At 55.4% G+C, this 27,884-nt stretch overlaps 1 protein-coding gene and 1 pseudogene across 3 annotated transcripts; both read left to right on the top strand.

The window, feature by feature from the left end:
• LOC307048627 (bone morphogenetic protein 8B) lies at window positions 1-27,645 on the top strand (the record flags this gene model as incomplete). Of its 2 annotated transcripts, none has more annotated exons than XM_079697742.1 (7): window positions 1-337; window positions 15,215-15,404; window positions 16,136-16,284; window positions 23,939-24,133; window positions 24,914-24,993; window positions 25,550-25,660; window positions 27,496-27,645. In XM_079697742.1, the coding sequence occupies 7 exons, from the start codon at window positions 1-3 to the stop codon at window positions 27,643-27,645; spliced, it is 1,212 nt and encodes a 403-aa protein (XP_079553868.1). The 2 variants fall into 2 exon arrangements, with proteins under 2 accessions (XP_079553868.1, XP_079553867.1); XM_079697741.1 differs by having other exon boundaries at window positions 25,550-25,717.
• On the top strand, window positions 17,962-20,027 carry LOC307069280 (succinyl-CoA:3-ketoacid coenzyme A transferase 2, mitochondrial-like; annotated as a pseudogene). Its single transcript has 2 exons — window positions 17,962-19,402; window positions 19,663-20,027. The product of its transcript is annotated as a succinyl-CoA:3-ketoacid coenzyme A transferase 2, mitochondrial-like (transcript).
• Window positions 27,646-27,884: the final 239 nt, after the last annotated feature.

Below are 27,884 nucleotides of genomic sequence, written 5' to 3'. Positions count from 1 at the left end.
ATGGCCGCGCGCCCCGGGCCGCTCTGGCTGCTGGGCCTGGCACTGTGCGCGCTGAGCAGCGGCGGCGCCTCTGGCCCGCGCCCCTCGCCCGGCTGCCCGCAACGGCGCCTGGGCCCGCGCGAGCGCCGCGACCTGCAGCGCGAGATCCTGGCGGTGCTCGGGCTGCCCGGGCGGCCCCGGCCCCGCGCGCCGCCCGCCGCCGCCCGGCTGCCCGCGTCCGCGCCGCTCTTCATGCTGGACATGTATCGCGCCATGGCCGGCGACGACGACGAGGACGGCGGGACCCCCGAGCGGCGCCTGGGCCGCGCCGACCTGGTCATGAGCTTCGTCAACATGGGTGAGAGCGGGCCCGGGGTGGGCGGCGGCGACCTAGCGAGAAGGCACGTGGGGGACGGCTGGCCGAGGAGCCCCTCGGGGGCTGAGCGAGGGCTGCAGGGGCGTGTGCGCCACCTCGGGCAGGGCGAGCGCCCTGCTGGGAACGGGGAATCCCCTTGTCGTGGACAAGGAACCGCGGGAGGGAAAACCGCCCGGGTCAGGGCAGCGAAGTCTCAGGGGGGTGGGGGTCGGTGAGCTGCCGATCTGGCAGGGACAGATGAGGGATGTGAGTCCCAGAGGCGTACATTCACCCGCGGCCAAACACACCCGATGGTAAGATTCATGTAGTGTGGGGGGACGCGGGCAGTGCCAGGAAGACAGTGTAGTCCTGGGGAGGCAGATGAGTAAACAGAGGCTGTGATGCTGTCACGTTGATAAGGGCGGTACTGAAGAGAGGGACAAAGTTCAGCGTGGAAAACCCTGGTCACGTCATCAAAGCACCAGAGTAGAGATGAGGACCCAGATGTTCTGAGTCCACAGCAGCCTCTTCCCTGGGCCACCCGGGGGTGGGGTGCTGCTGGGGGGTGGGACGGTGGGGAAGGAGTAGACTCTGAGCTCAGCAGGGCAGGGACTGTGGTCTCGTCACCCTGGGCTCACACCCGGGACTTGGCTTGTCATGGCATGAGTGTCCAGGCCATTGAATGACCTGATGGGCATCTTGGACCCTCTTTGTCCTCCCAGGTAAAGCCCAGCTTTTCCTCTCTGCAGAAATTATACTCCAAATCGTGGAGCCATTTACCCTTAAAGTTCTCAAAGATAAGTTTTCCATTACTAAACTCTCTTTAATCTACATTCATGAACATATGTCCCCCATCTGCTTTGCCTCTTGTCTGTGGCCAGTGAGGGGCAGGAGTCTGGGCTGAGGCAGACACTAGGCTGGACCTGGGGACCCAAGGACTACAGCTCAGCCCCAGGTGGGGAGAGCTTTGGGACCCAGAGCAGGGAGAGGACCCTTGCCATGGTCACCAGCCTCCCTTCACCTACAGCACCGCTCTTGACCCTCCCAACAACCCTGTGGGCGACATGATATTCATCCCCATGTCCCAGATGAGGACAGTGAGGCTCAGAGAGGCAGTGTCTTGCTCAGGACAATGTGGCCTCTATGTGGCCAAGCCAGGACAGGCCCAGGTTGTTTGGCCCTCCATCCAGTGCTCAAGGAGGTGACATTTCTGTGTCAGGAGGGCAGGCTTTCAAGGTGGAGAGAGCTTTCAGAGGGATTTCGGCAGAGGAACCCAGGGGTCAGAGTGACAATAAGTTTTGTGGGTCTTCAGCCGTTTGCCTCAAGGAGGCCCGTCCCCCCCAAACCAGAGCTCGTGATGGGCTCAGGTGGGGGAGCGAGCAGCAGGAGGCAGCTGTTAACCTCTATGGAGAGCCCAGTGCCAGGCACAGGACTTGGGCTGGCGGGTTCTAGATGCCACCTTCCTGGTTAGAGGGCAGGGGTGGGGACTTGGGACAGAGGCGACCACATGTGGAACTGAGGCTGCAGCTCCGTGCTGGGGTCATGCTGACCCCGGGCTCAGGACCAAGAAGAGCTGTGGATGCAGTCACCCTGAGAATGCCTCCAGGGGAGCCGTCCATCTGAATGAGTCACCGCCTAGCCCATGTCCCTCTTCCCCCAGCATCCCCTGGGGCAAGGGGTGCACAGCCCTGGAGCTGCTGCTGTGAGTCGAGCAGCACCCTGAGCTCAGGAGGAGCTGGTTGCCCTCCTGCTTCTGCTCTGTGATCTTAGGGAAGTCCCTTGCCCTCTCTGAGCCTCAGATCTCTCCTTGTAAAATGGGGCTCCTAGTGATCCATCCTCAGAGTTGTTGTGTGATAGGTTGACAGAGGGGGAGGGGCAGAAAGTCAGCCCCCTTTTTAGGGTGAACCTGGCCCTGGTCAGTGCTGATACCAGACCCTCCCAGCTGCTGCTCAGCCTTGGTGTGGATGTAATGGAAATGTCCCCACATGTCTTATAGACATGTGAAACCCAGAAACAGATTTTTAAAGTCAACCAAAGGTGTTTCTATCTGGTTTTGAATAAAAACTAGCATTTGAAGTTCCATAGTCCTATAAATACTCATTTCTTCCATGCAGCAACTTGTGAAGCTGTTTTACCAGCCTCATTTCATGGGCTCAGAGAGGTTAAATAACCAACCCAGGGCCACACAGCACGTCCATGGCATCATCCAGGCTGTGGATTCCAAATCCCAGTTTCTTCCCACACCACCTCTGTGTTTCATGAAGATCTAAGGCCTCTGACACTGTGGATTAACAAGAAGATCTTTGTTCAGTGGAAGCCTGGCCTGTGGGCAGTCCAGCCAGCTGTCTGAGGGCCTTCTTTATTCTCACGTACTAACTGCACTAGTAAAACTCCTTCAGTTCGAGAAGTTTTAACTGGTAATTACCTAGGCTGATGTGGGGGATTAGAACCTACCAGGATTGTTTCCTCCTTTGGAGGCCCCGGCTCCAGGCACCTGAAGGTCAGCGGCCCCTGAACCACCGTGGAGTCTAATAGCAGAGTCGCTGTGGCATCTGCGCCCACGCCGAGGCTCCCACACCTGTTGGCTCCAGCTCCACCTCTGCTATTGGCCTCATCAGCTCCTGAGAAGCCAGCCGGGCCTGGTGCTTGCTGGGCCCCTGACTGTCAGTGGCACCTGTAGGACCCAGAGGCCTGGGCCTGCCATCCAGGGGTCAGGCCTCTGCTTTTGAGCAGATGCTTTAGGAGCCGTGTCGTGACTGACAGGGCCTGTGTTGGGGGCCAAGGCTGTGGTCAGAGCTGGGCCCTGCCTGGCCTGCTCGATCTCCGCCTGTGGACTCTTGGCTCCCCTTGGCCAGGACACAGTGACGGGGCCGGTGCCCTCGAGGAGCAGACAGAGCCTGTCCCTGGTGCCGCCTGAGCTCAGGGGAGGAGGCCCTGATCTGGGAGGCAGCGACCAGGTTCTTGTCCCTCCTGGGCCTGCCGTGGACTCCTGCATGTCCCGAGCCACATCCCTTCCCTTCTCTGGGCCTCTGCTTTCCTGTCCAGTCCACAGCGATGGTGTCAGAAAAACGAGGTGCCTCCCAGCTCCGGCCCTGTGGCTCCTCGGAGACAGCTTCTCACACCACCACCCATCCCTCCGCCCAGCTCGGTGTGACTGATTGGACCCCTGAGGGCCTCGGCCAGCCCAGCCAGCCCTGAGGGAGGAATGAGGCAGCAGAGACCCACCTGAGGCGTTTCGGGTCCTGAGGCGTCCTGCATGTTCCTCCTGAGCCCTTCTCTGCCTCCTCTCCTTGAAGCACCAGGTGCCCATGCTCTAGAGTGAGAAACTGAGGCACAAACAGCACTGCAGGCAGAAGTGTAGTCAGAACTGGATGGGCCATCTTCACTTTTGTCCTGACCCTTCTCTGGACTGGACTAATTCACTCCCGTGATCCTGGGTGGCTGAGGACAGGGGTGGGGATGAGCTGAGGCTGTTGGATTCGGGAGACACAGGGCTCAGTGCGAGCGAGGGACCTGGCCCGGGTCCTGCTCAGCCCCCTGACCTTCACCTCCGTGAGCCCCAGGGTCACTTTCTTTGGTTCTTTAGTAGGCAATTCTTGCATATTTTCCTGAATTCACTCCACAAATTGTCATGTAGTACCTGCTCTGTGCCAGGCTCCATTCTAGTTCCTGGAATATAACAGGGAATGAAACTAAGTCCCCCCTTGTGGAGCTGACCTTCCAGTGGGAGAGAGAGACAGATAACAGTACATCAGCCACAAGGTGATTGTCACATGGTCTAGACAGTGACGCCTCTCTCTGGAAACCGGGAGCGGATGGACAGTGGGAGGGCAGGCAGGACTGGGCTGGGGGTTCTGACCTGGGACTCAACAGAATTTGCATCTTGACTCCACCCACTACTCTCAGTGTGATCTGGATTTTCAGTCCACCTCTAGGAACCTCAGTCTTCTCCTCTGTAAAATGGAGATACTCACAGTACCCACCCTAGGGGCTGTTCAGGGATTGTGTGAGATGACACCCAGGGATGACCACATGCCCAGAACCTCCATGTCTGTCCTTTCATTTCATCTCACAATTACTGTCATATCTTTCTTTAAAAAGAGGACAGTGAGGTTCAGGGTAGTTTGGTGGTTTTCCCAAGGTACACAGCAGGTTGTGTCCCTGCCTGCACATCCTTTGCTCTTGTCCTACACGGAAGCTGCCTCTCCCCCTGGCCCAGGGCCCATCATTAGGTGCAGTACGTGCCGCTGAATTGGACTGTATTCAATGTGAGCGTGTGTTGTAAACTGGGAACGTGATTTTCAAAATATCTTTGTTTTGGGATTTATAGAACTGATGCATACTCACTGTAGAAAATGCATACCATATAGATTCATTATAGAATTTCATGATAGAAAATTCAGACCATATGTCTAGAAACATATAATATGGAAGCTCCTAGTAATCCTCTGTCTACCTCAGGGAGAACCAATGTTTAATCCTTTAGCTTAGCTCTTCCCCAGCAACCAGCCCTGACATTTTATCAATTTGTGTTATTCTTTTTTACAAAGTGGAATCTAAATGCCCACCATTTTGCCATTTTGCCTTTCACTTAACAATAAATCCTTTATCCATCTTGAAAGTCGACTATTAAGTGACCACATTATTTTTCTTTTTATCTATCTACCTTTTATTCATTTATTTTTATTTCAACTTTATTGAAGTATAATTGACATATAAAATTGTAAGTTATTTAAAGTGTACATCAGGATGATTTGCTATACATATACATATAACATTCCCCCCATCTAGTTAATTAACACATTCATCACTTCACATATGTATTCTTTTTTTTGTGTGAGAACATTTAATTTCTACTCTTTTAGCAAATTTCAAAATTATATAATAGTGTTATCAATTATAGTCGCCATGTTTTACATTAGCTCCTCAGACCTTATTCAACTTATGGCTGAAAGATTGTACCCTGTTACCAGCCTCTCCCTATTTCCCCCACCCCCAGCTCCTGGCAACCACTTTTCTACTCTTCTGACTTTTTAACTTTTTAAAATCCACATATAAGTGATATCATGAAGTATTTGTCTTTCTCTGGCTTACTTCACTTAGCATAATGCCTTCAAGTTTCATCCATGTTGTCGTAAATGGAAGGATTTCCTTCTTTCTCATAGTTGAATAGCATTCCCTTGTGTGTATGTGTGTGTGTGTGTGTGTGTACGCGCGCGTGCCTTAACTTCTTTATCTATTCATCTGTAGATGGACACTGAGGTTATTTCCTCATCTCGGCTGTTGTGAATAATGCTGCAATGAACATGGGAGTGCAGATATCTTTTTTAAAATTGAGATATATTTGACATATAATATTATATCAGTTTCAGGTGTGCAACATAATGATTCAATACTTGTACATATTGCAAAATGACCACTACCATACTTACACTTTTTTCTCTTTGATATCCTGTTTTTATTTCCTTTGGATATATATCCAGACGTGGGATTGCCGGATCATATGGTGGTTCTATTTTTAATTTTTTGAGGAACCTCCATATTATTTTCCATAGTGGCTGCACCAATTTACATTCCCACTAAAAGTGCACAAGAGTTCCCGTTTTCCCACATTCTCACAAATACTTGTTATTGCTTGTCTTTTTGATGATAATAGCCATTCTAACAAGTGTGAGGTGATAGCTCATTGTGGTTTTGGTTTGCATTTCCCTGATGATTAGTGATGTTGGGCACCTTTCATGTACCTGTTGGACATTTGTATGTCTTCTTTGGAAAAATGTCTATTCAGTTCCTCTGCTCATTTTAAAAATTGGATTGTTTGTTTTTTTGCTATTGAGTTGTATGTGTTCTTTATATATTTTGGATATTAACCCCTTATCAAGAAATGTGGTTTGCAAGTATTTTCTCCCATTCAGTAGGTTGCCTTTTCATTTTGTTGATGGTTTCCAAAGGTATTTCTCTTTCCAAGAGTTGAAGGTGGGTCTCTTTTCTCCAAAACCCTGTTTGACCATCAGAATGGTGTGCCCTATGAATCCCTGATGACTGGCTACTCCTCCCTGCCCCCATCTTCTCAGTCTTTTCTCACCCTTCTGAGGTAAATGACTACTATTGCCCCTAGGTGACAGGGGAGAAGTCTAGTCTCAAAGAGTATAAGTGACTGGCCCAAGGTCCTGGGTACCCAGATCCAAAGGAGCAGATATGAAAACTGGGTCACAGCAGTGAGGAGGGTTGGCCTTGGAGGTGGGAGAGCACAGTGGGGAAGACCAGGTTTCAATTCAGGGTCTGCTACTTGAGATCTGTGAGATTTTGAACAGGTTACTTGAAGTCTCAGCATCTCAGTTTCCTCATCTTTAAAATCAGGATAATAATACCTGTATCATAGTGCAATGGTTATATAGGCTAAGGCATTGAAAAACTTAGCAAGTGCCTGGCACCGCTCAGTAAACAGCAGCCAGAATTATGAGGAAGAGCCTGCTGTGTTTGTCTACCCTCCCGCCCCCATCATTTGCTTGGGGACCTGGAGCCGAGTGGTAAGAGCACGGTTCCAGGATCAGATCCCCATTCTACCACTTGTTTTTAGTGGATGCTATGGTGCTCCCCAGATATTCTCTTTGGGACTGAGTCACTTGTTGCACCAGCTGCTTGGAGGGTGGGCTGCTGACGGCTGGGTTCTTCTCTCAACATCAATCCACCAGCTTCTTGCTCAAGGTTGGGCACCCTCCTTGAGGGCACCCCACATCCAATGACTGGCTTATTGGGGTATAAATGCCCAGCCCCCTTGCCTCAAGGAGGGACAACTGTGAAGGGCCATTAGCCCAGAGCTCCCCGTGCAGATGGGCTGGGCTGGCCCTTTTGTGATTGCGTCAACTGTTCAGCTGTGCCCACTCCTGCTCGTTCCCTGCAAGAACACTCTCCACTAAACCTACCCACTCAGCCTGTTGCCCAGGAAGTCTGACCTAAGATATATTTATATGACTTTTGTGTAAGTTATTTACTGCTGTGTGCCTCAGGTTCCTCATCTGTAAAATGGGAGCAATAATAGTTCCTGCCTCCTAGGATGGCTATGAGCATTAAATGACTTACTCTATGTAAAGGGCTGAAACAGTGCCTGGTAAATGCTCAGTAAATGTTAGCCTGGTTTGATTGTTTGTTTGTTTTTAGCCCAAGTCCAGCTGGTCAGTGACAAGACCAGAAGTAAAACCCAGTTATTTCCTTTAACTGCTGGCTCTGCCCCCTTCAGCAGCCATTCCTTCAGAACAGTCTAGGGCTCTGAATACAGGAGGGGTTCTGGGGAAGCCAAAGGCTGCAAGACCCAGGTATGGAGAAGGTTGGATCCTTCAGTCTGAGGTCATTGCTTCACAAACACTCCTGGGAACCTACTGTGTGCTGTTGCCCTCCCTGGTTATCTTGGTGCCCACTCCAAAGCACAAGCCCCAGCCCAAGATCCGCTCATTACAGTGGGAAAGGTAGGCCCACAGACAACTCAATGTATATGATTGCAAAGTGGGAGAAATGGCCATTCCCCCACTCAGATATGAGCGTGAAGGTTCAGTGCTGCAGAAGACAGACCAGGTCCCTCTCTCATTTGTGGGGGATGAACAAGGCCAGAAGAGGGGGAGGAATGAATGGCCTCCTGGCTGGGGGACAGAGAAGGCTTTGAAGGAGGTGGCATTGTGCTGGACCTTGAAAGAAGGGTAGAACTTAGTCAGAAGCGGGTGAAAGGAGGTGTCCAGGCAGAGGGGAGGCATGGAGGTAAAAAAGCTCTCAGCCTGTTCTTGGAACTCCAGCTCCTCAAGTGAAAATCCACTCATGGCTTCTCCTGCTTGGGATCCTTCTGCGTGTTCCTTCTTGCGAGCCTGGCACTCAGCGTTTGACATTCTAGTCCAGCAGAACCCTGTGGTGTTCCCTTGACATGTCCCCAACCTGATGAGGCTGTGGATCGGGAGAAAGAATGTAGACTTTGGAGACAGACACACCTAGACTCTAATCCCACTTTGGGGGCTTCTGGGTGTGGTCTTGTGCAAATCGGTTAACTTCCCTGATCTTCGGTGTTCTCAGCTATCAAATGGGGTGAAGAATGCCTCTTTCACAGGGTTGCTGTGGTTGCCAGCTTCCAGTATAGTTCTCAATGATCCCTGCCTCCTGGTTTTCACACCCTTATGTCCTCCCACACTGGGCCAGCACTGGCCTATGTGACCGATAGGATGTGACAATAGGGTTGCTGTGTCACTTCCAAGATTAGGTTATAAAAACACTGCAGCTTCCGTCTACCTGCCACCCCCCAAGATGACTCATTTTGAGGAAAGGTCATGTCGTGAGAGGTCCACATGAGGAGCCTTCTACCCTCAGCCACAAGTGTGAGCTTAGAAGTGGATCTGTTCGTCCCAGTCAAGTCTCCAGAGACCACAGCCCCACCTGACAGCTTGACTGTCACGTCATGAGAAACCCTGAGACAGAGCCACCCAGCTAAGCACCTGGATTCCTGACCCTCAGAAACCATGTGAAATAATAAGTGTTGGTTGTTTTCAGCTGCTATATTTGGGGTAATTTGTTACACAGCAATAGATAACTAACACAGTTAGGTAAACTTGAACAAAAATGGCCTGTGTAACATGTCCAAGATGGGGCCTGACACACAGTTCAGTGCTCAAAAAATGGGAGCTTACGCATTATTTCCCACCTCCGTGCTTTGCCTCAGATACTTTACTCCATTTCTGCTTGTCAGAATTCTTCCACCACTCTCAACTATGTTGCCTAGAAAAGTGTTCTCTGACCACTCCTCCCCAAGGCATCTCCACGAGCGCCCTCCACCTTGATCATCTGTATTTCTCTTAGGAATGGAGTTGCTTTCTGCCTGTCTGATTCAGGGGCACGTCCAGTCCCTTTTTCTCCTACCCCCGCCCCGGCCCTACTAAGAAACTATGAACAACCTCAGAACGGGGACCAAATCTGACTCTGGGCCTGGACAGATGGCACATAAGCAGGTCCAGCCTCTTGTCTTTTGTTTTTTATTATTGCTTTTTTTTTTTTAATTTGGCCACGCCGCACGGCATGTGGGATCTTAGTTCCCTGATCAGGGATGGAACCGACGCCCTCTGCATTGGAAGCACAGCGTCTTAACCACTGGGCCGCCAGGGAGGTCCCTCCAGCCTCCCCATCTTTTCAGATCACCTTGGCCCTCCCCTGGGACCCGAGTCCCCGCAGGGCCCTGCCTGGAGAACAGTGGCCTCGGCAGGCCACCTCTCAGGCACCTGTTGATGGAAGAATCTTGTGGAGAGGTGATTTCCCCATACCAATATCGCCACCCAGAAAGTCCAGGGCCACTCATTTTACATGGGCTCCAAGTCTGCAAGTCCATGTGAAGGGCCCCTAACCCGACACGTGACCCCAAGCAAGTCTCTGCCCCTCTGGACCTCAGTTTCCCATCCATGCAGGATTGCCACGAAGGCCTTTCCAGCTGCCACAAAAGAATGTGTCCCCCACCCTCCCTGCCCACTGATGGGGCTCCTCCAGGGCTGAGGCACAGGGTGGGAGGACACTCGCCGCTCCTCACGGGCACCCATTCTCCACGGGAGAGAGGGGATGTGTCACCGTGACCACGTCTTTCTGGAAAGCCCCACAGTTCAGGTCTTTCCTGGGTTTGAACTGGAGGAACCGCATCCTTCTTGCTCACATCTCCTTGGATCTATTTTTGGCCTTGGCGGGCTTGATGTGGTGCAGTGGGCAGGTTGTTCCCTTTCAATTTGGGCTCTGAAGCCGGCTGAGGCCTGGACCAGTAATTATAAGCACAGAGCCATTTATGGAAACAGCTCTTGAAAAAGTCAGTAATGAGAACTGACTAAAAATACCCCCAGCAGTGAAGCGGGGGGCCTGCTCTGGGCAGCGCTGAGATTCCTGGGCGGGAGGAAGCCCTGAAGAGGCAGAACCGGGAGGTGATGGATTCTGCAGCTCACTCGGGACCCGCACGGGCCGCGGAGACCCGGGTGTTTCCTTAGGTCTGAGGGGCCCCTCGGCCTTGTTACCGGCAGGACCAGCCAGACGGGCCCAGCCCATCTGCCTCCGGGGCCCCGAGGGAGCCTGTCCTCCACCTCGGGGGCCGGGCCGTGAACGGAGGCGAGTCCCACAGTAAAGTGAGAACGTGGGTGGCTTGGGTTGGAAACCCTCGGTGGTGTGGAAGCCACTCCCAGACCAGCAGGACGCCCCAGCCCAGGGGCTGCGCTGCTGGTTGCTGAGCCGCTGTCCTGGGGACCAGGAGCCCTTGGGATGAGGGGCCGGGCATCCCCTCTCTGGGCCCCCGGGACACGAGGGGCTGGACGAGCAGACTGCTGAGGCCTCCCGTTTCCACCCCACACTGTTCAGTCTCTGTCCTCAAATTGGTCACCGTCCAGAGGGCAGATGAACCGGGGACGGGGACCCCCAGGACAGGGAAAGGGAGAGACCGGCAGGCTGATGTGTGTGGGGTCAGAGGCGGGCGAGGGGACTTTCACAGGTGGACCGAGAAGAAAGTAGCCTTTATACCTGGCGGAATGGGGCAACCCCGGAGAGAGCGGCTTCGAGGAGGGACTCCAGGGGGAGGGTGCTTGCACCAGAAGGCCCAGGAGGCCGTGAGGATGGGCAGGGCCAGCCTGTGTGGGTGAGGGGCGGTGGCTGGACAGCAGAGCCAAGCGTAAGACCCTCCCATGGGCCCTGAGGGGCTGGGGAAGGGTTTGAGGGCAGGAAGGACTGTCAGGTCAGAAGATGCCATTCTCTTAATAGCCACACTGGACTGGAGGAAGGGGGTGTCTTTTGAAGTCTTACTTTTTGGTCAGGAACAAGACAGATTTAGGTTGTCCGGGTGACTCTACATTTTGTTGAGGGCACAAAAATAGCCAAAGCCGATGTAGGTGTTGGGCAGGTGGCATCTGGACCTCTAGCCTGAGCTGTGGGTGCAGGGCCTCAGACATGGAAAGGCAGAATGAGGGCCACAGACGGGGTGGTGGAGGCCGCCTCCTCCTGTGGGCCCTCCCCTCAACTGCGGGGTCTGGAGCTGGTTTATCAGGGGCTGGAGGCGAAGGCCGAGGGTCCAGTTAGCACTCACTGGTGAATCGTGACTGCTTATTGTTCTGGGGGCTGCATTAAGGCGATCCAGAAAGTAAAGTAATTTGCTGCTGCTTCTCTAGACAGAAAAGCTGGTTCAGTGATTGAACATTTTGGGCAGCTTTTTATAATTTTGTGGAAAATAAACATGTCAAGGTGCCTATGGAGCCAGACATACCTTTGTCTGCTCCCTGTGGCCAATGAAGTGCATTGTGCCTGTCTTTTCATGTCTTTACCAGTGTGTCTTTGGGAATCTTGGGTCAAAGGATAAATTCATAGGTAATTTTGCCAGGGTATTGCAAAAGGATGTTGCCAAATTCCTCTCCATGGTATCCCTACCAGCACCATGTGAGAATACGCACATCTGCGCTTACCTATTTCCTTCTCACAGGCCATACTGAGCACCCAAGCACAAGCCCCCCTACCCCTTCCAATCCTCTTGAAACCATCATGCTCTGTATTTTACTTACAATAGAAATGACATTCCCTATTTTATTTGTCTTGTTTGTTTCTATTCTGTCTCCCCTGTTAGACTGTAAACACTGTGAATGCACTGTCTTGTTCTGTCTGTTCACTGCTGTGCTCCCAGTCAGAACAGACTCTTACATACCATAAGAACTTGATAATTTTGTTTATAAATTGAACTTGATAAATTAATGAATAAATAAATGAATGATGAGTACACTTACTTAGAAAACAATCACTCAAAATCTCCCCTTCCGGGCTTCCCTGGTGGCGCAGTGGTTGAGAGTCCGCCTGCTGATGCTGGGGACATGGGTTCGTGCCCTGGTCCGGGAAGATCCCACACACCTCAGAGCGGCTGGGCCCGTGAGCCATGGCCGCTGAGCCTGCACGTCCGGAGCCTGTGCTCCGCAATGGGAGAGGCCACAGCAGTGAGAGGCCCACGTACCGCCAAAAAAAAAAAAAAATATATATATATATATATCTCCCCTTCCCCTCCACCCCATGGCCTTGGAGTTGCTGACATGGCCTTCGGAGGATATCTCATCTTGGCTCAAAGTTGGGAGATTGCAAGTCAGGCTCATCCCAAACTCCTGTTGAACAGCCATCCCTCTCAGTCCATTGCCTATTTACAAAGTCCTTTCATGGACTTGTGAGGAAAGCTGGGTGTCTCCTCATTCCCAGTTCACACAGGAGAAGACCAGGCCCAGAGGGGATTTCCATACCTGGTCAGTGCAGGGACAGGCCTGCAGTGAGGCCCTGACCACTGGCCAGAACCCTCCAGGCTGCCCTAAGCTGCCTCTCTGGCTAAAGCAGGCTCGGTCTGCACAGTTAACGAGGGGGAAATAGAGGTGCCAGAAAATGCTTTCCCAGAACACCAGCTTTTGGGAACTCTCTCTCCTAACTCAAAGCCACAGGCACTGAAAAACCTGCAAATCCACAGGTGGCCTCGCCCTCCCCTCCCCATTGACTGTCAGATAAAGGAGTTACTCTCTTTACCCAGTTCCACACTCAGGACATTTCACCAATTTCTGATGAAAATCATTTTCCTAAAAGTGTCCCACCTCTAGTGCTTGCCTGGAACTGCTGGGGTGGGCAGTTTCCTGTGCTGGAACTGTTGCGGGGGTGAGGGTGTGGGTGGGCATCGATTTCACAAATCCACAGGATGGCAGTTTGGAACTGGGGTCAGCCCAGGTGAACAGGGCTCTGTTGACCCAGCACACGCGGGCCCCCAGCTCAGCAAGGGAGGGAGGCCACAGAGCTTGGTGCCCGCAGGAGCTGGCAGGTTTTTGTGGTTGTTCCCTCAGTCGTGGATACAACATGAATGAGTCAGTGTCAGGCCTGCAGACAGAGGTTCCCAGTGACCCACCAAGGGTCACCCACTGTGCCTTGGGGGCAGATATACTTAAGAATGCTTTGAGAGGGGTCGGGCTCAGGGCGTGGCTGAGTGACCCCTCCTTATTCTCGGGGCCACACCCTGTGACAGCCAACAGCTGGGACCTATTTCATCCTGCAGATCAGGGATGCTTACACAGCCATGTAACCGAGGTGGTCTCTGCAGTTACCGAATCCACAGAAATTGACCCTAAAGCTCTGTGTGTGAGTGTGTAGGGAGGAGGGGACTCTTATGGTGATATTCATGGCGAGCATCACTCGGCAAAGGTCCAGAACCCTGCCCTCCGTGCCCTGCCTGTATGGGAGGACCCGGATCCTCTTATGTCACGCTGCCCCTGGAACAGCCTGGCTCGTGGCTGGGCATTTACTGCGGCTCCAGCACCCTGTCAGACAATGGAGGTTCTATTTCCTCTCCTCCCTGGTCAGGGGATGAAACACCCATCTCCTGCCCAAACATGTGTCCACTGGCCCCGCCTAGCACAGCTGTTTGCCCATCCATCACCGGACCAGGTCTCCACCGCAAGGACAGGAAGTGCTCCCACATCCGCCTCTGCCACCAGCCTGGTGACTTGTGGTCTCTGAGTCCAGTAGCCAGAGAGAGAATTTTTAAAAAGACTCACAGACATGTAATTAAAATCTCAGTGTTAGTTTTGGGGGAAGGCTCTGGGAGGCTCCCGCCCCTGCTTTGCGGAAACACAGATTTTTAGTGTTTGAAAGTGACAGGAGGCTAAAGTGAGACGCTCTAAATATACTGTCCTGGGCATTTCCGGGCAGCTGAGGAAATATGGGGTTTATTCTGCTCCTGTGGTCTCTTGCCCAGACTGTTAGAGCAGCCCTGCCACTGGCCTGCCTCGGGTCCCCTCCAGCCTGGGCTTTACCCTCGCCTCCACAAATAGCTTCCACTCTACCCTCAAACCACACTCCCTTGCTGCCCAGAGCCCTGACCCCCCACTGGCCAGAGCACAGCCCACGCTCCGAGGCCAGAATTCCAGCTCTCCGCAGTCAGGCCACAGCCAGACTTATGCCCTGAGCCGCACATTGCAGGATGGTGGGCGGCCCCAGCACCTCACACCTGTGCAGGACCTCTGCCTAGAATGTCTTCTCCCCCACCTTGTCCACCTACCAAGACTCAGTCCCATCCTTCAAGGCCAGTTCAGGTGTCACCTCCTCCGGGAAGCCTGCTCAGATCATGCCATGGGACCCTCCAGCTTCCCCAGCACTTGACCCAGCATCTCCAGGAGCTGTCATCCTACCTCATCTCTTCCTGGTTCTTTCCATGTCTCCCTCCGGCCCCCTTCCTGCTTCCCCTTGTTCCAAAAAGGGTCCTGCCATCCTTTCACCCTTTGCTGGGTCTTATGGCTGTTGTTTTCCCTGCCGGTGTTGTCGTTCCTCGGCTCTAGGCCTTTGCTCAGGCTGGACCCTGCCTCTGCAGCGTCCTTCTCCCTTGACATTGTGGCAAATTCACTCTCACCCCTCAAGGCCCAGCTCCAAAGCCCTCTCTCCCCTCAACTCCCATCCACATACCGGCTGACTCTGGGAGCCCAATCCTGCTCAAGTGTACTCAGCTATGTCCCTGCTGCCACCGTGGCCCTTTTCTGCCTTGGGTCTGATGTCCATCTCCCCAGAGGAGGGACCTGTCCTGTGCCCCATCTGTGGGTCCCAGAGCCAGCAGGGTGCTGAGCTGGGCAGGCTGGGTTTGGGGCTTGCGGACCAGACATGGACACTGCCCTTGTGGCACCGCCGTGTGCCAGGTGCCGTGCCAGGCGCCTCACGACACAGCTCCCGGAGACTTCTCGGCACCCAGGAGGCAGAGCTGGGACAAGCCTGTTCTCGAGGAGGGAGTGGTCCCACCCAGACAGCCCAGGCCCCCAGACCCCACCTGGCCCTGCCGACCCCGGAGCCCGAGCTGGAACCCCAAGTGACCACCAGTCCCACTTTGTCTTGCAGTGGAGCGGGACCACACCCTGGGCCACCAGGAGCTCCAGTGGAAGGAGTTCCGCTTTGATCTGACCCAGATCCCGGCGGGGGAGGCCGTCACAGCCGCGGAGTTCCGGATTTACAAGCTGCCCAGTACCCACCTGCTCAACTGGACCCTCCACGTCAGCATGTTCGAGGTGGTCCTGGAGCAGTCCAACAGGTGCCTGCCCTGCGCCCCACGGCCCCACTCAAGCCTCTGTCGGAGGGTCCGGCCCAGCCCTGGGTGCCGGGGGGGACATTTCCCAGAGGACAGAAGGGGAGCTTCCTGGGCAGCCCACCCTCAGAGAAGAAAGATGGTTGGCCCGAGGCCTCGTGTCACCGCGGGGAGAGGCCCAGCATCAGTCCTGGATTCAAGTCCCCATCCTACTGTCCTAGCTCCTCCTAGCTCCTCCTCCTCTGGGGAGATGGACATCAGACCCAAGGCAGAAAAGGGCCACAGTGGCAGCAGGGACATAGCTGAGTACACTTGAGCAGGATGGGGCTCCCGGAGTCAGCCGGTATGTGGATGGGAGTTGAGGGGAGAGAGGGCTTTGGAGCTGGGCCTTGAGGAGTGAGAGTGAATTTGCCACGATGTCAAGGGAGAAGGACGCTGCAGAGGCAGGGTCCAGCCTGAGCAAAGGCCTAGAGCCGAGGAACGACAGCACCGGCAGGGAAAACAACAGCCATAAGTGGGACCATAGACAGGTCACTGAGCTCCTGAGCCTCAGTTTCCACAGCTGTACACGGGCACAGTAACACCTTTGTACGGTAGACGCAGTGAGAAAAGGCATGTAAGGCCCCCAGGTCAGAGCCAGGTGGGGTAGATGCCCCACTAATGGTCCCCCAGGAGGGCACTGGAAACACAAAGGCAGCTGTGCCGGCCCTCGGTTAATTGTTCTTTCGTGTCCACAGGGAGTCTGACTTGTTCTTTTTGGATCTTCAGACGCTCCGATCTGGGGACGAGGGCTGGCTGGTGTTGGATGTGACAGCAGCCAGTGACCGCTGGCTCTTGAACTGTAACAAGGACCTGGGACTCCGCCTCTATGTGGAAACAGATGATGGTAAGACTCGGGTCAGCAGCGAACCTTCCCCTGGGGGCTCCTCCGAGGAAACTGCTGGTGACAGGCACAGCTGGAGCCCCTCACGTGGCCCTGGAGGCCTGGCCTTTTCCACCTGTGCCGCTGGGGGATACCTCCACCCCTCCGCGGGGGCTCAGTGGGTAGAGAGTGAGGTTCCCGCAGTGCGGGACAGCGGGAGACCCCCTACCAGCCGAGAGTGCCTCCTCTCCTTCTGCAGGACCAACAGTTGTGTTGCTCAGAGTGAGTCCACGTTTTCCCTCCCCAAGAAATGGGAGATTCTTTCTACTCTACGGATCTGCCTTCTGCACCAGGAGTCTCCGTCCTGGGCTGGGCGAGGGGAAGCGCTCACACCCTCAGGCTCTGAGGCAGAGGCCTGGGTGTGAATCTCAGCTCTGCAGCCTTCTAACTCGGTGACCTTGGCAGGTTACTTACCTTTCTAAGCCTCGGTTTCCTCATCTGTAGAATGAGGATTCACACCTTCATTCATTTAGCAGGTGTTTGGATGAGAGCCTCCTGGTGGGCCCAGGGTTGGTGTGTCTGCGGTACAGCGGGGGCCACCATGGCTGGAGCACAGGGGGCTAGGCAACGGCTGTGAGGAGGCTGAGAGAAGTGGGCAAAAGAGTAACTCTGAAATAAATGTCATCTTATTTAATAGCAGTGGAGGGGGACAGGATCTGATTCAGCGTTCTATAAAACAACCCTCTGAGACACTCCCCCTCAAGGGGGTGTAGCATCTCTCCCCCTCCTTCAGTGTGGGCTACGCTTACAGACTTGCTTCCCAAAGTATGCCATGGGCTGGGGCAGTACCTTTGCAGGGGCAACCTGAGCGGCACCCCTCAGCCAGGTGCTCAGGCTCCCATGAGCACGTCATGTAGCTCCCAGACACCCTTGATCTGACGGGGTGGGAACAGCACTTCACCTCCATGGTCTTCGTCCCCAAAACCCAGAACCCCAGTCTCACCATGAGAAAAACATCAGACAATCTGGAACTGAAGGACATTCTACAGAATACCTGACCAGTACTTCTCAAAACTGTCAAGGTCATCAAAAAACACAGGAGGTCTGAGGAATTGTAACAGCCCAGAGGTGCCTAAGGAGTTGTGATGACTATATGCCAATGTGGGACCCTGGGTGGGATCCTGAAAAAAAGACACTGGAGAAAACTAATGAAATCTGAGTAGATCGTGATGTTTAGTAAATAATAAGATACCAATATTGGTTGATTAGTTGTGACAACTGTCGTTCCAGGACAGTACGTGCTGGGGACACAGGTGTAGGAACCGCTGACGTGCAGGTGGATCTGGGGGCGGGGGGACGGGAGTAGCGCGCCGGGGAGGAAGGGTGACGATGGAGAGGAAGGAGACGGCGCCCAGGCTTCCCCGGAGGGACGTCGCCTCGGGGCCTCCGTGCGCCAGTCCCCGGATCCCTCCAGTCCCTCCTGACGGTCCGGACCGGTCCCGCCTCCCGCCTTCGCGACCCGGGAAGCTCGGCGCCTCGGGCCCTCGGAGCGCGGAGACGGAGCGGGGCGGCGGGGAGCCAGCCGCGCGGGCGCGTCACCGCCGGAGCCCCCTGCCCTGTGACGCGCGGGCGGGGCGCGCACGGCCGCCTCCTGTCCCCACTGGGCCCGGGGCCGGAGCCCCAGCCGGAGCTGAGCGGACGATGGCAGCCCTGCGGTTCCTGGAGTCTGCGCTCGGGCGCCGGGTCCCCGCCGGCCGCTCGGTGCCCGCGCTGGCGACGGGCGGTGTGTGCGGCTTCGCCAGCAGCGCCCGCGCGCGTGCCAAGTCCTACGCGGACCCCGTGGAGGCCGTGAGAGACACAGCGCGAGGATCATGGTCCGGGGCTTCGGCCTCTGCGCGATCCCGGAGAGCCTGATAGGGGCGCTGCTCAGAAACGCGTGAAGGACTTGACCGTGGTCAGCAGCAACGTGGGGGAGGGGAATTTCGGGCTCGGCCTTTTCCTGGGGACCAAGCAGATCGCCCGCAGCGTCTGCTCGTACTTGGGGAAGAACTCGCTCTGCGAGCACCGGTACCTGGCGGGCGAGCTGGAGCTGGAGATCTCGCCCCAAGGCACCCTGGCCGAGCGCATCCGCGCGGGGGGCGCCTGCGTGACCGCCTTCCACACCCCCACGGCCTACGGGACCCTGGCCCAGGAGGGAGGCGCACCCAGTAAGTACTTAGAGGACGGCCACATCGCCATCCTGAGTCAGCCCAGGGAGGTGAGGGAGTTCCACGGACAGCACTACCTTCTGGAGCACGACGTCACGGCCGATTTTGCTTTGGTGAAAGGGTGGAAGGCCGACCCGGCAGGAAACGTCATCTTCACGGCCAGCGCGAGGAACTTCAACGTGCCCATGTGCAAAGCTGCGAGAACCTTAGTGGTGGAGATTGAAGAAATTGTGGACCTGGGGTCGTTTGCCCCAGAGGACATCCATGTTCCTAACATTTACTTAGATCGAGGAATACAGGGGGAAAAATATGAGAAATGAGCGTTTAACGATGCGGAAAGAGGATGATGAAATATGCAAGTCTGCAGATAATATAAGGACACGGGTCATCAAGCAGGCAGCTCTTGAATTTGAGGACGGCGTGTATGCCAATTTGGACATAGGAATCCCTCTTCTGGCCACCAGCTAAATCAGCCCCAGTATAACCGTTCATCTTTACAGTAAAAATGGAATCTTGGGCTCGGGTCTGTTTCCACTGAAAGAGGAGGTGGATGGAGATCTCAACAATGCGGGCAAGCAAACAGTCACCCTTCTTCCTGGGGGCTGTTTTTTTCTCCAGCGATGAATCATTTGCCATGATTCGAGGGGGACACATCGACCTAACCTTGCTGGGAGCCACGCAGGTTTCCAAATACGGTGACCTGGCTAACTGGATGATACCTGGCAAGAAGGTGAAAGGAATCGGCGGTGCGATGGATCTGGTGTCCAGAACCGAGACCAGAGTGATGGTCACCATGGAGCACTGCACCAAGGCTAATGAACCCAAAATTTTGGAGAAATGCACCATGCCGCTGAATGGAAAGCGGTGTGTGGACTGAATCATCACCGAGAAGGCCGTGTTTGACATGCACAGGAAGGGCGGACTGGGCTTCCCTGGTGGTGCAGTGGTTGAGAATGCGCCTGCCAATGCAGGGGACACGGGTTCGAGCCCTGGTCCGAGAAGGTCCCACATGCAGCAGAGCAGCTAAGCCCGTGCGCCACAACTACTGAGCCTGCACTCTAGAGCCCGCAAGCCACAACTACTGAGCCCACGAGCCACAACGAAGAGTAGCCCCCACTCGCCGCAACTAGAGAAAAGCCCACCCCAACGTAGCCAAAAATAAATAAATAAATAAATAAATTAAAGAAAAAGAGAGGACTGACCCTGATCAAGCTCTGGGATGGCCTGATGGTGGAGGACATCGAAAAAAGCACGGGGAGCACCTTTACCGTCTCCCCGAATCTCAGACCCATGCAGCAGGTCGAAACCTAGCCAGAAAGTGAACCTTGGTCCCAGAGCGTGTGCTTCTCCCTTTAACCTCTTGGATTGCATCCTGAGAAAGCCACAATCACATTTCTACATTTCACCAGCATCTGGCCGGCTTTCTCCTGCCGTCCCAGACTGGCTGCCACTGGGTAGGCTTTGTTCTCTCAAGAGGGACATGCCTTTAATTAAAAATAAAAGGAAAACAGAGGCACTGACCTTATACGTCCTGTGAGTTCTGAGAAAGCTCTGCTCCGATCACCCTCCTCCCTGTCTGTGGTATTTACATTAAATTCTATGCAGCTTGAGATGATCCCATGGGAAAGGTTTCACTGAAGTGCCTGCTCTTGTGAATGAATCATGAAATGTAGGGAAAAGTGATGGGGGAGGAACAACTCCACCCAGAGTCTGTGGAAGTCACCGTTTTAGTGTACTGGAACAATGAAAACATACACACATAAATGTGAATTTGTAACCAGGAGAAACGCTGTCTAAATGAAAGATTTTTTCCTTTGGCCCTATTGACTTTCCTTCTGGGGACTTTCATTTTGTCGCTAAGTTTTGTTTCCTTGTAGCCTCACTTCCTCTGCCTCTCACATTTCTCCCCCTCGTAGCTAAATAGATGTCTCTAGAAGGGAAGCACGACCGTCTAGGTGGCCAGTAAAGTGGTAATAGGGGCAACTGAAGGGGGAGAGACTGTTTGGTGCCGACATTCCACCAGGAAGTCTCCTCTGTGAATAAACAGCTCGTCTGTGTGTGGCCAAAGGCTGCGGCTTAGGATGGGAGGAGTTCTAGAAACCCGGGCGATGGACTTAGATGGGTTTTCTCTTCTTAAATCATAGTATTCCTGTGTCGTCCAGATCAGACACTTAGACCCTTCTCTGTTATGGAGCCTAAACCAGCCTCTTGTTCATACTCCCTTGAAACTCATGAGGGGCAGTGAGGTACTTCATCCTGAAACCACAGTCTCACAAACTAAACAGAAAAAAATGAGTTTTTGTTTGCGTGCATGTGTGCGTGTGTGCGTGTGTGAGGTTCAAACCCAGGCCTGCCATGGAAGCTGAGCTTTCTCAATGCGGCTCTAGGGCTGCACAAAATGGATGGGAGCTCATAGGTAAGAACAGGAAGCTCCAGCTAGCCAAGGAAGGCCTTTCAGAGAGGTCTCCCTGAGGCCTCACCCTGACGGGAGGCCCGGATCCTGGAGTGGAGCGACAGTGCACCTGAGGGGACAGCCACAGAGTATCAGGGGACCGTGACCAGGCGGGCAGTGGATGGATGTCACTGAGTGGACTGTGCAGCACCTTCTGGGGCTTCTGGGGAGGAGGACTGATCTGCCCTGCATGTTGGGAGACGTCTTCCAGCATCAGCCTGGGACAGGCAGAGGTTTCCAGAAGCAGACGAGTTACAGGGCTGTTCAGCAGTAGAAGAAGGAAAAGCATTGAGTTCCTAGTTCTCATGCGGTGAGGAAATAGATACCCAGTGGGACAAAAGCACACCTGGTCACAGCTGGCTCCCCTCCAAGGGTTTCAGCCAGGCGTCCTGATTGTCCTTCAACGTGGCACTAGGGTCACATCCATGACCGCAGGCTGAGGTGGGGCAGGGGCTGCAGGGAAGGGGCAGGTGGCACCCAGAGCAGAAGGAGGCCTTGGGGAGAGAACTTGGCCTGGCCCAGGGGGAGGGGGCATGAATCCCCAGGGATGGGATAGGGCAGGGGAGCTGCCAAGATACCCGGGCCCTGATGGGGTAGACTCAGAAATGGGGGGAGGCTGGAGGTGTCAGGGGCCTTCCTGGCCCAGAGGAGCAGCATCTTCATCTGGACCTGCGTGCAGGGGGAGGCCACAGTGTGGCCCCCATCTCGAGGTGTGGCCACACATCCCACGTCTCTCACAAAGGGGACAGCGTGCCTGCCAGCACCCTCACAGTTCAGGTCTAGAGGCAGGGACCCTGGGCCTCAGAGGTTCCTGAAATTCCTGCCTCTGCTTTCTGGAAAGGATCCTGCCAGAGCCAGGCAGCCTGGGGGCCACCACCTGGACAGCCGGGGCCTGCCCTGTGACCCAATCTCTCTGCGCCCAGGAGACCCCAGTACGATCCTTGACCAGACAGTTGCACAAAGAAAAGCCTACAGTGAACACAGCCTCGGAAGCACCGAAGGTCTCCCTGGCCTCTCAGTGGACAGGGCTCTCCAGGGACTCACAGGACAGGGCAGCTGCACACACAGGCCTGGAGGGCTGCCGGGCCAAGGCCGCCGCATGTGTCCACCAGGTGTGGAGCTCCGCTCCAGTGCCACGTGGAGGACAGCCGCCCGCCGGCCCCCGTCGCTCACGGCCTCCTCCTGCTGCCCTCACGGGCCTTTCCGGCTGTGGCGGCGCTGCTCTGTGTCTCGTGGCTCTGCATCCTCACGGGCCTGCTGTTCGTCCTCGTGACCCTAACCTGCCATGACCCAGACTCCCCGAACGGCTTCTCCCTGGGCCCCTTCCAGTGTCAGCTCCTGTCTCAGCAGGGTCATCCCTGAGTGGCACTTCTGATGGGCCCAGTGCATGTTTGTGGCAGGTGATGTCATAAGTCAAAGGTTAGTCTCTGGTCGATTAGTTGTTTAGTCAACTGTGGCCCATGGACTCAAGGGTAAAGCACAGCTGTGTAAGGGCCAGTGATGTCCTTGACCTGTAATGTGCAGTGGAGGATCATGAGACCCACTAATAGAACACACGTTTATGTATGTGCACATATGTACACTAGCTGTATAAATGCACACGTGTGTGTACACATACATATATGTGCATGTGTGTATATGCCTGTGCATCACTGTTGCAACATTGGGGTGAAATGTACAAGGAAGTGGGATGTTCGGCCCTGTGTTTTAAGAAACATTAACAGTGAGCTTGTAGTCATCCCCTGTTGTTTAGTGTGAGAAAATTCCACAGGGAAAGGAAATGAAGAGGTTCTATCACATTCTCATCTTTACGATGAAAGCCAGGAAATAACTTAAATGTCTAAAGATGAACTAGTATCTAAATATTCAGATATACCTACTCAAAGGAATTTTATACATTTGAAATGTTCATAGTTGAGACTTAACAACCGAGAAAATGTTTATGTGGAAAAATTGGGAAAAATACAGACTTCTTTCTTACGCTCACAATATAAATTAACATATGAAAATATCCCAGAAAAATGAAAATGATGCGTTGTAGCAGGGGAGGGGTTGTATGGGTGATGTTTTTTCTAAGTTCTTTACAGTTGTTATATATCACTTTGACAATTAAAAAACAAGAGGTCATTGGAACTACAGAGAGCTACAGGAAGATAGTTTTACTGGTGGAGGTGACTTTTCCAGGGATAACCAGTGTGTTTTTTTCTGGCATCGTCAGGCTTTAAGCAGCTGCGGGTAAAATCCCAGTTTTACAAGCATCACAACTCCTAGGCTGAGGCCCCAGTCATGTCACTGCCCACAGCCTTTTCTCTCTTTCTTCCTTTTCAAACCACAAACCCGCTGGTTAAGAACTTAAATGGATAAGAAGGGCTCTGGAATTAAATGCACGTGTCTGAACGTGGACTTGGGGTAAATGTCTCTGCCCATGGAGGCTGGGGTCTCGTTTGGAGGCATCGGGACGGTGAGTGGCCTGCTCTCAGGCGGTGCTCAGCAGAGCAAGCACTGAGTCCTGGCAGCCGCTCCCGCCAGCCGGGTGTTGTAAATCCTACACTGATCCCCAGGAAGGATGGGGTGGAAGGTAGAACTCGGGTCTCGGAGCCCCGAGATGGATGGGAACCCTGGTTCTGAGAGTCCCCGGTAGTGGTGCTCCGAGCCGTCACTGAGGGGCTCTGATGTTGCCCAGTGAAATGATGGGTCTGGCGTCACCATGAAGACCGGTTGAGATCATCACGTGAACTGACTGAAGGCTGTAAAGCGCTGTCACAACTGGCGGTGCCCTGGCCCATCACTAATCCCGAGCCTGTGCTCCCGAGGACCCTCCCCCTCTCCTGCAGACCTGCCTGCTGGGGGCTGGGGCTGGACTTGGGACTCGGGTCTTCAGAGGAGGAAACCGAGGCCCAGTGGGTCCCCTGCAGCCTCAGGCTCCGTGCTCCTGGCCCACCCACAGAGAGGTCCCTGCTGTGTCCCCGTGCAGGGCCCCACCCTCGAGTGACCGCCCTCTCTGCTCTCTCCGTCTCAGGGCGCAGCGTGGATCCTGGCCTGGCCGGTCTGCTGGGGCAACAGGCACCGCGCTCCAAGCAGCCTTTCGTGGTCACCTTTTTCAGGGCGAACCCCGGCCCCGTCCGAGCCCCTCGGGCAGTGAGGCCCCTGAAGAGGAGGCAGCCGAAAAGAACCAACGAGCTGCCGCCCCCAAACAAACTGCCGGGGATCTTCGGTGAGGTTGGGGACCAAGTGGTGGGGACAGAACCCTCCTGGCCTCAGTGGGGTCAGGCTGACGGTCAGTCACCCAGCCACCTTTCCTGACACCGCTTTGCCCCTGCACCCTGGGGACCAGCCACCGCACGGTCTGCAGGGCTCTGAGCATCTGCCCTCGCCGCCCTGAAGTCCCTTCCTGCCCTCCCTGGCTCACCAGGCCCCCCCTCCCGCACCCCCGTCAAAATCAGGTGCCCCTGGTGGCCCCCGGTGCTGCCCCGGGCGCCCTGCAGGATCCAAGCGTTTGTGTGAAGGTGTCCCTACCAGGCCAAGCCCCTCGGGATCAGAGCCCCCTGGTGCCCTCCTTTCCTTCACGGGGAGCCAGGCTTTGCTTGGCCTCAGTGGGAGCCACTTGTCCTGTGGAATGGGCATGGCTGGAGAGGCGGATGAGGTCAGGGGTGTCTCCGGAGGAAAGGAGGAGGGGCTGCTGGACGGCAGAGGGTCCCCGGGCTGTTTAGTGGACCATCGGGAGTCACAGGCTGAAAGTCAGGGGAGGCTGGGCTGAGCGTGGGGTGGCTGTAACCATGGGGAATCATCTGGAGCCATTGAAGGTTCTTGACCAGGGTCACGGCGCCAGCAGAGCTGCAGAGCTGGGCTTTATGAGACCAAATGTTTTAGTTTCCCATCATTCATTTACTCAACAAATGAGCCCATCAGGGCATCCCCCGCCCCAGGAGCTCCCCGTGGTGGGTGCACAGGGCAGGAGCCCCAGCAAAGACCTTGCCCCTTCTGTTCCCCACAGACGACGTCCACGGCTCCCATGGGCGACAGGTGTGCCGTCGGCATGAGCTCTATGTCAGCTTCCAAGACCTTGGCTGGCTGGTAATTCCTGACTCTCCCTCTTTCCTAAATGACAGTCCCCACCTTGAAGATGGCAAGTGTATGTCCAAGAGGAGGTAGAATCATGGGGGATTTGGATTTTCTTGTTTTATTTTCCTCTGTGTTTTTCCAAGTTCTCTAAAGGGAGAATGTGTTGCCTCTGTACTGAAAAGTGCTTTTTTTTGTGAAAACCATGAAAATGGAGACTATCTGAATCCTTAGCCATAAAATGTCAGAGCTGCAACAGGAAAACTGAGGCCAGGGTGGGCAGTGCCTCTGGCCTTTGCTGTGACTGGGGGTGGGCTGGGGAGGACGAAGCTGAGCGCTGATGGCGCATGAAGGGGACGGAGATCGTGCCCAGCCCTGTCTGCTGAGGGTCTTCCGGTGGATGTCAGGCCTCTGGGGGAAACTGCCCTGGGAGGGGCCCGAGGGTGGGTTGATGGGCCCTGAGGCTGAGGGGGGGTAAGGGGCAGCCCTGAGTTGTGCTGTGACAGGTGCTGGACTGGGGGGCTCGGGAGGGGCACATGGATGGGACTCACCTCCCATTACCTGCCCCCAGGACTGGGTCATCGCCCCCCAAGGCTACTCAGCCTATTACTGTGAAGGGGAGTGCTCCTTCCCACTGGACTCCTGCATGAACGCCACCAACCACGCCATCCTGCAGTCCCTGGTCAGTACCGCGTCCCTCTGCCTGGACGCCCAGGGGAGGGGTTTGCAGGGGAGAGGGGCGCGTGCAGCCAGCAGGTGATGGCGGCACTGCTGTGTCAGGGAGCTTTCCCTACATGGAAACCTTTCTGCGTGCACGTGCAGTGAAATCTCACAGCCGTGCAGAAACTGGTCCCCGTGTGGGCCACCCCCAACCTGTGCACCTGAACACACGTGCACGTGGGGGACTTTCACGTCCATGCAGTGGGTACCAGACTTATAAAGCCCCGCCTGCTGGTGGTCAGAGGCACAGCCCGTGCATGATAGGCGGGCATCCCACACGGCTACTTGTGCCCTCGGAACACACACGTGCACCATGTTCACAGGCACGTTCGGCCTCCTGTGTGTCACACACGCCCTCAGGGTTGGGGTGGGTGACACACGTGTGGGTTCTGCCCCGTCTTCCTGTGCAGGAGTCACCAGGTACCCCGTGCCCTTCTGGTTTCCCCTCCCGTTCCTTTCCCGTTGGCTCTTTTTTCTGGGTCCCTCTCGGCTCTTTGTGTCTCTACAGGCTTTTGATGCCCTGGTGTCTGGGGAAACTTTAAATGCTGAAAAAGTTTCTAATGGGAACACTGTTGCTGCTGCTTATTGCTAAGTGTTTTAAATGTTTTTTAGGGCTGAGGCTTCTTTCTAGAACATTGACCTGGACACTGTAGTTACAGGTTGTTCAAGGTGATGCCCTAGAGCAAGTGAGTTAAGGCAGCATGGACCCCAGGATAATGCCTCCTTTCCCAATGGTCACATGGGATTTGCTGGACCCCTGGGGAGCTGCCTTCCTTGAAGAAGGTCAGGGGTGATGGAGCCTGTCCTGGCAGCAGGCTGCTCAGAGCTGGGGCTTCTGGGGTAAGGCTGGGCTCTGGGGACCGGGCGCCAGGCTGCCGGACAGGGCCCCCCATGAGACGGCTTCGCCCAGGTCCTGCTCAGCGGCCTCCGTGAGGTCTGGGAGGTCCCGGTGGATGGAAGCAGGTTCCCTTTTCTCTCCAGCCCCTGACAGGCTCGGGGGCTGCCTTCAGGGCCCTTCCATGTGGGGCCCCGATGAAGAGTCCAGGGTGAACGGCAGCTCATCCTGCCGAGTCTCCAGATAAATATTTTTGTAGAGGCTGCAAGAGTTCACTCAGTCGGGCTGTCTTTAGGGGTAGAGCTGTTTGGAGGAGGGTAGCGGGATCCCCGTGCCAGGTCCCAGTCATGCCGCGGCCTCGGCCTCAGCCATGGAACTGGGCAGGTGACTCGGTCCCTGTGCCCTCAGTGGTCATCTGCCCAGAACAATCCCTGCCTAGAAATTGTTAGGAGGGGTGGAGGTGCTTTGAGAAACAACAGTGTCGGACACCCCAAGGGTGAGCCTAGAAGTCTGGCCGCTAGCAGGTGTAACACGGACCTTCACCGGCTCCCAGTCTGGAGGGGGAGACGGACCAGAAACAGCTCATGCGGACAAGACACGATCAGGGACGTTGCAGAAGCGCAGGGAGGAGAGAGGAGCAGAGGGGACCCCGGGGGGCGGCGCTGCGGGGGCGCAGGCAGGACCTGGCACACGTGCCGGGGGCCAGCAGGGTCAGGGTTGTCCTGTCTGGGGGGAGGGGTTGTGACAGGAGCCACAGGTGCCCAGGCTGGGCCTGAGGGCAGCGGCGGGGTGGCCAAGGGGGGGGCGGGGCCGGGGCAGAGTTCGCGCCAGCACCTGCAGGGCTGCGGGGCGAGATGGCGCCGGGGAGGGGCGAGCAGCTGGAGCCCGGGCGGCAGGAGCTGGGGACTGGGACGGGGTCCCCGCGGTTCTCACGCCTCTGCCTGCCGCCCCCTCCCCTCCAGGTGCATCTGATGAAGCCTGACGCGGTCCCCAAGGCGTGCTGCGCGCCCACCAAGCTGAGCGCCACCTCCGTGCTCTACTACGACAGCAGCAACAACGTCATCCTGCGCAAGCACCGCAACATGGTGGTCCGCGCCTGCGGCTGCCACTGACGCCCCGCCCCGGCTGCTGCACCGCCCCTACCGGGTCAGGTCAGCCCTCCGCAGGGGGCACCCCCCAATGCCCTCACAGTTCAGGCAGGGCGGCAGCGAGGGCGCCCCTCCGCTGCCCATATCCTGCCAGGGGCTGGTCCTCTGCCCCGCCCCCGCCCGGCGCCTGAGGCGGTGGTGGAACTGTGGCCTGGTGGTCTACGTCCGCAGCAGGGTCCTACCCCAGACCCCTCCCCAGAGGC

The sequence above is a fragment of the Hyperoodon ampullatus genome, assembly GCF_949752795.1.
Source record: "Hyperoodon ampullatus genome assembly, chromosome: 2".
NCBI classification, from domain to species: Eukaryota; Metazoa; Chordata; class Mammalia; order Artiodactyla; family Ziphiidae; genus Hyperoodon; species Hyperoodon ampullatus.
This window is presented reverse-complemented; position numbering and strand designations above follow the sequence as displayed.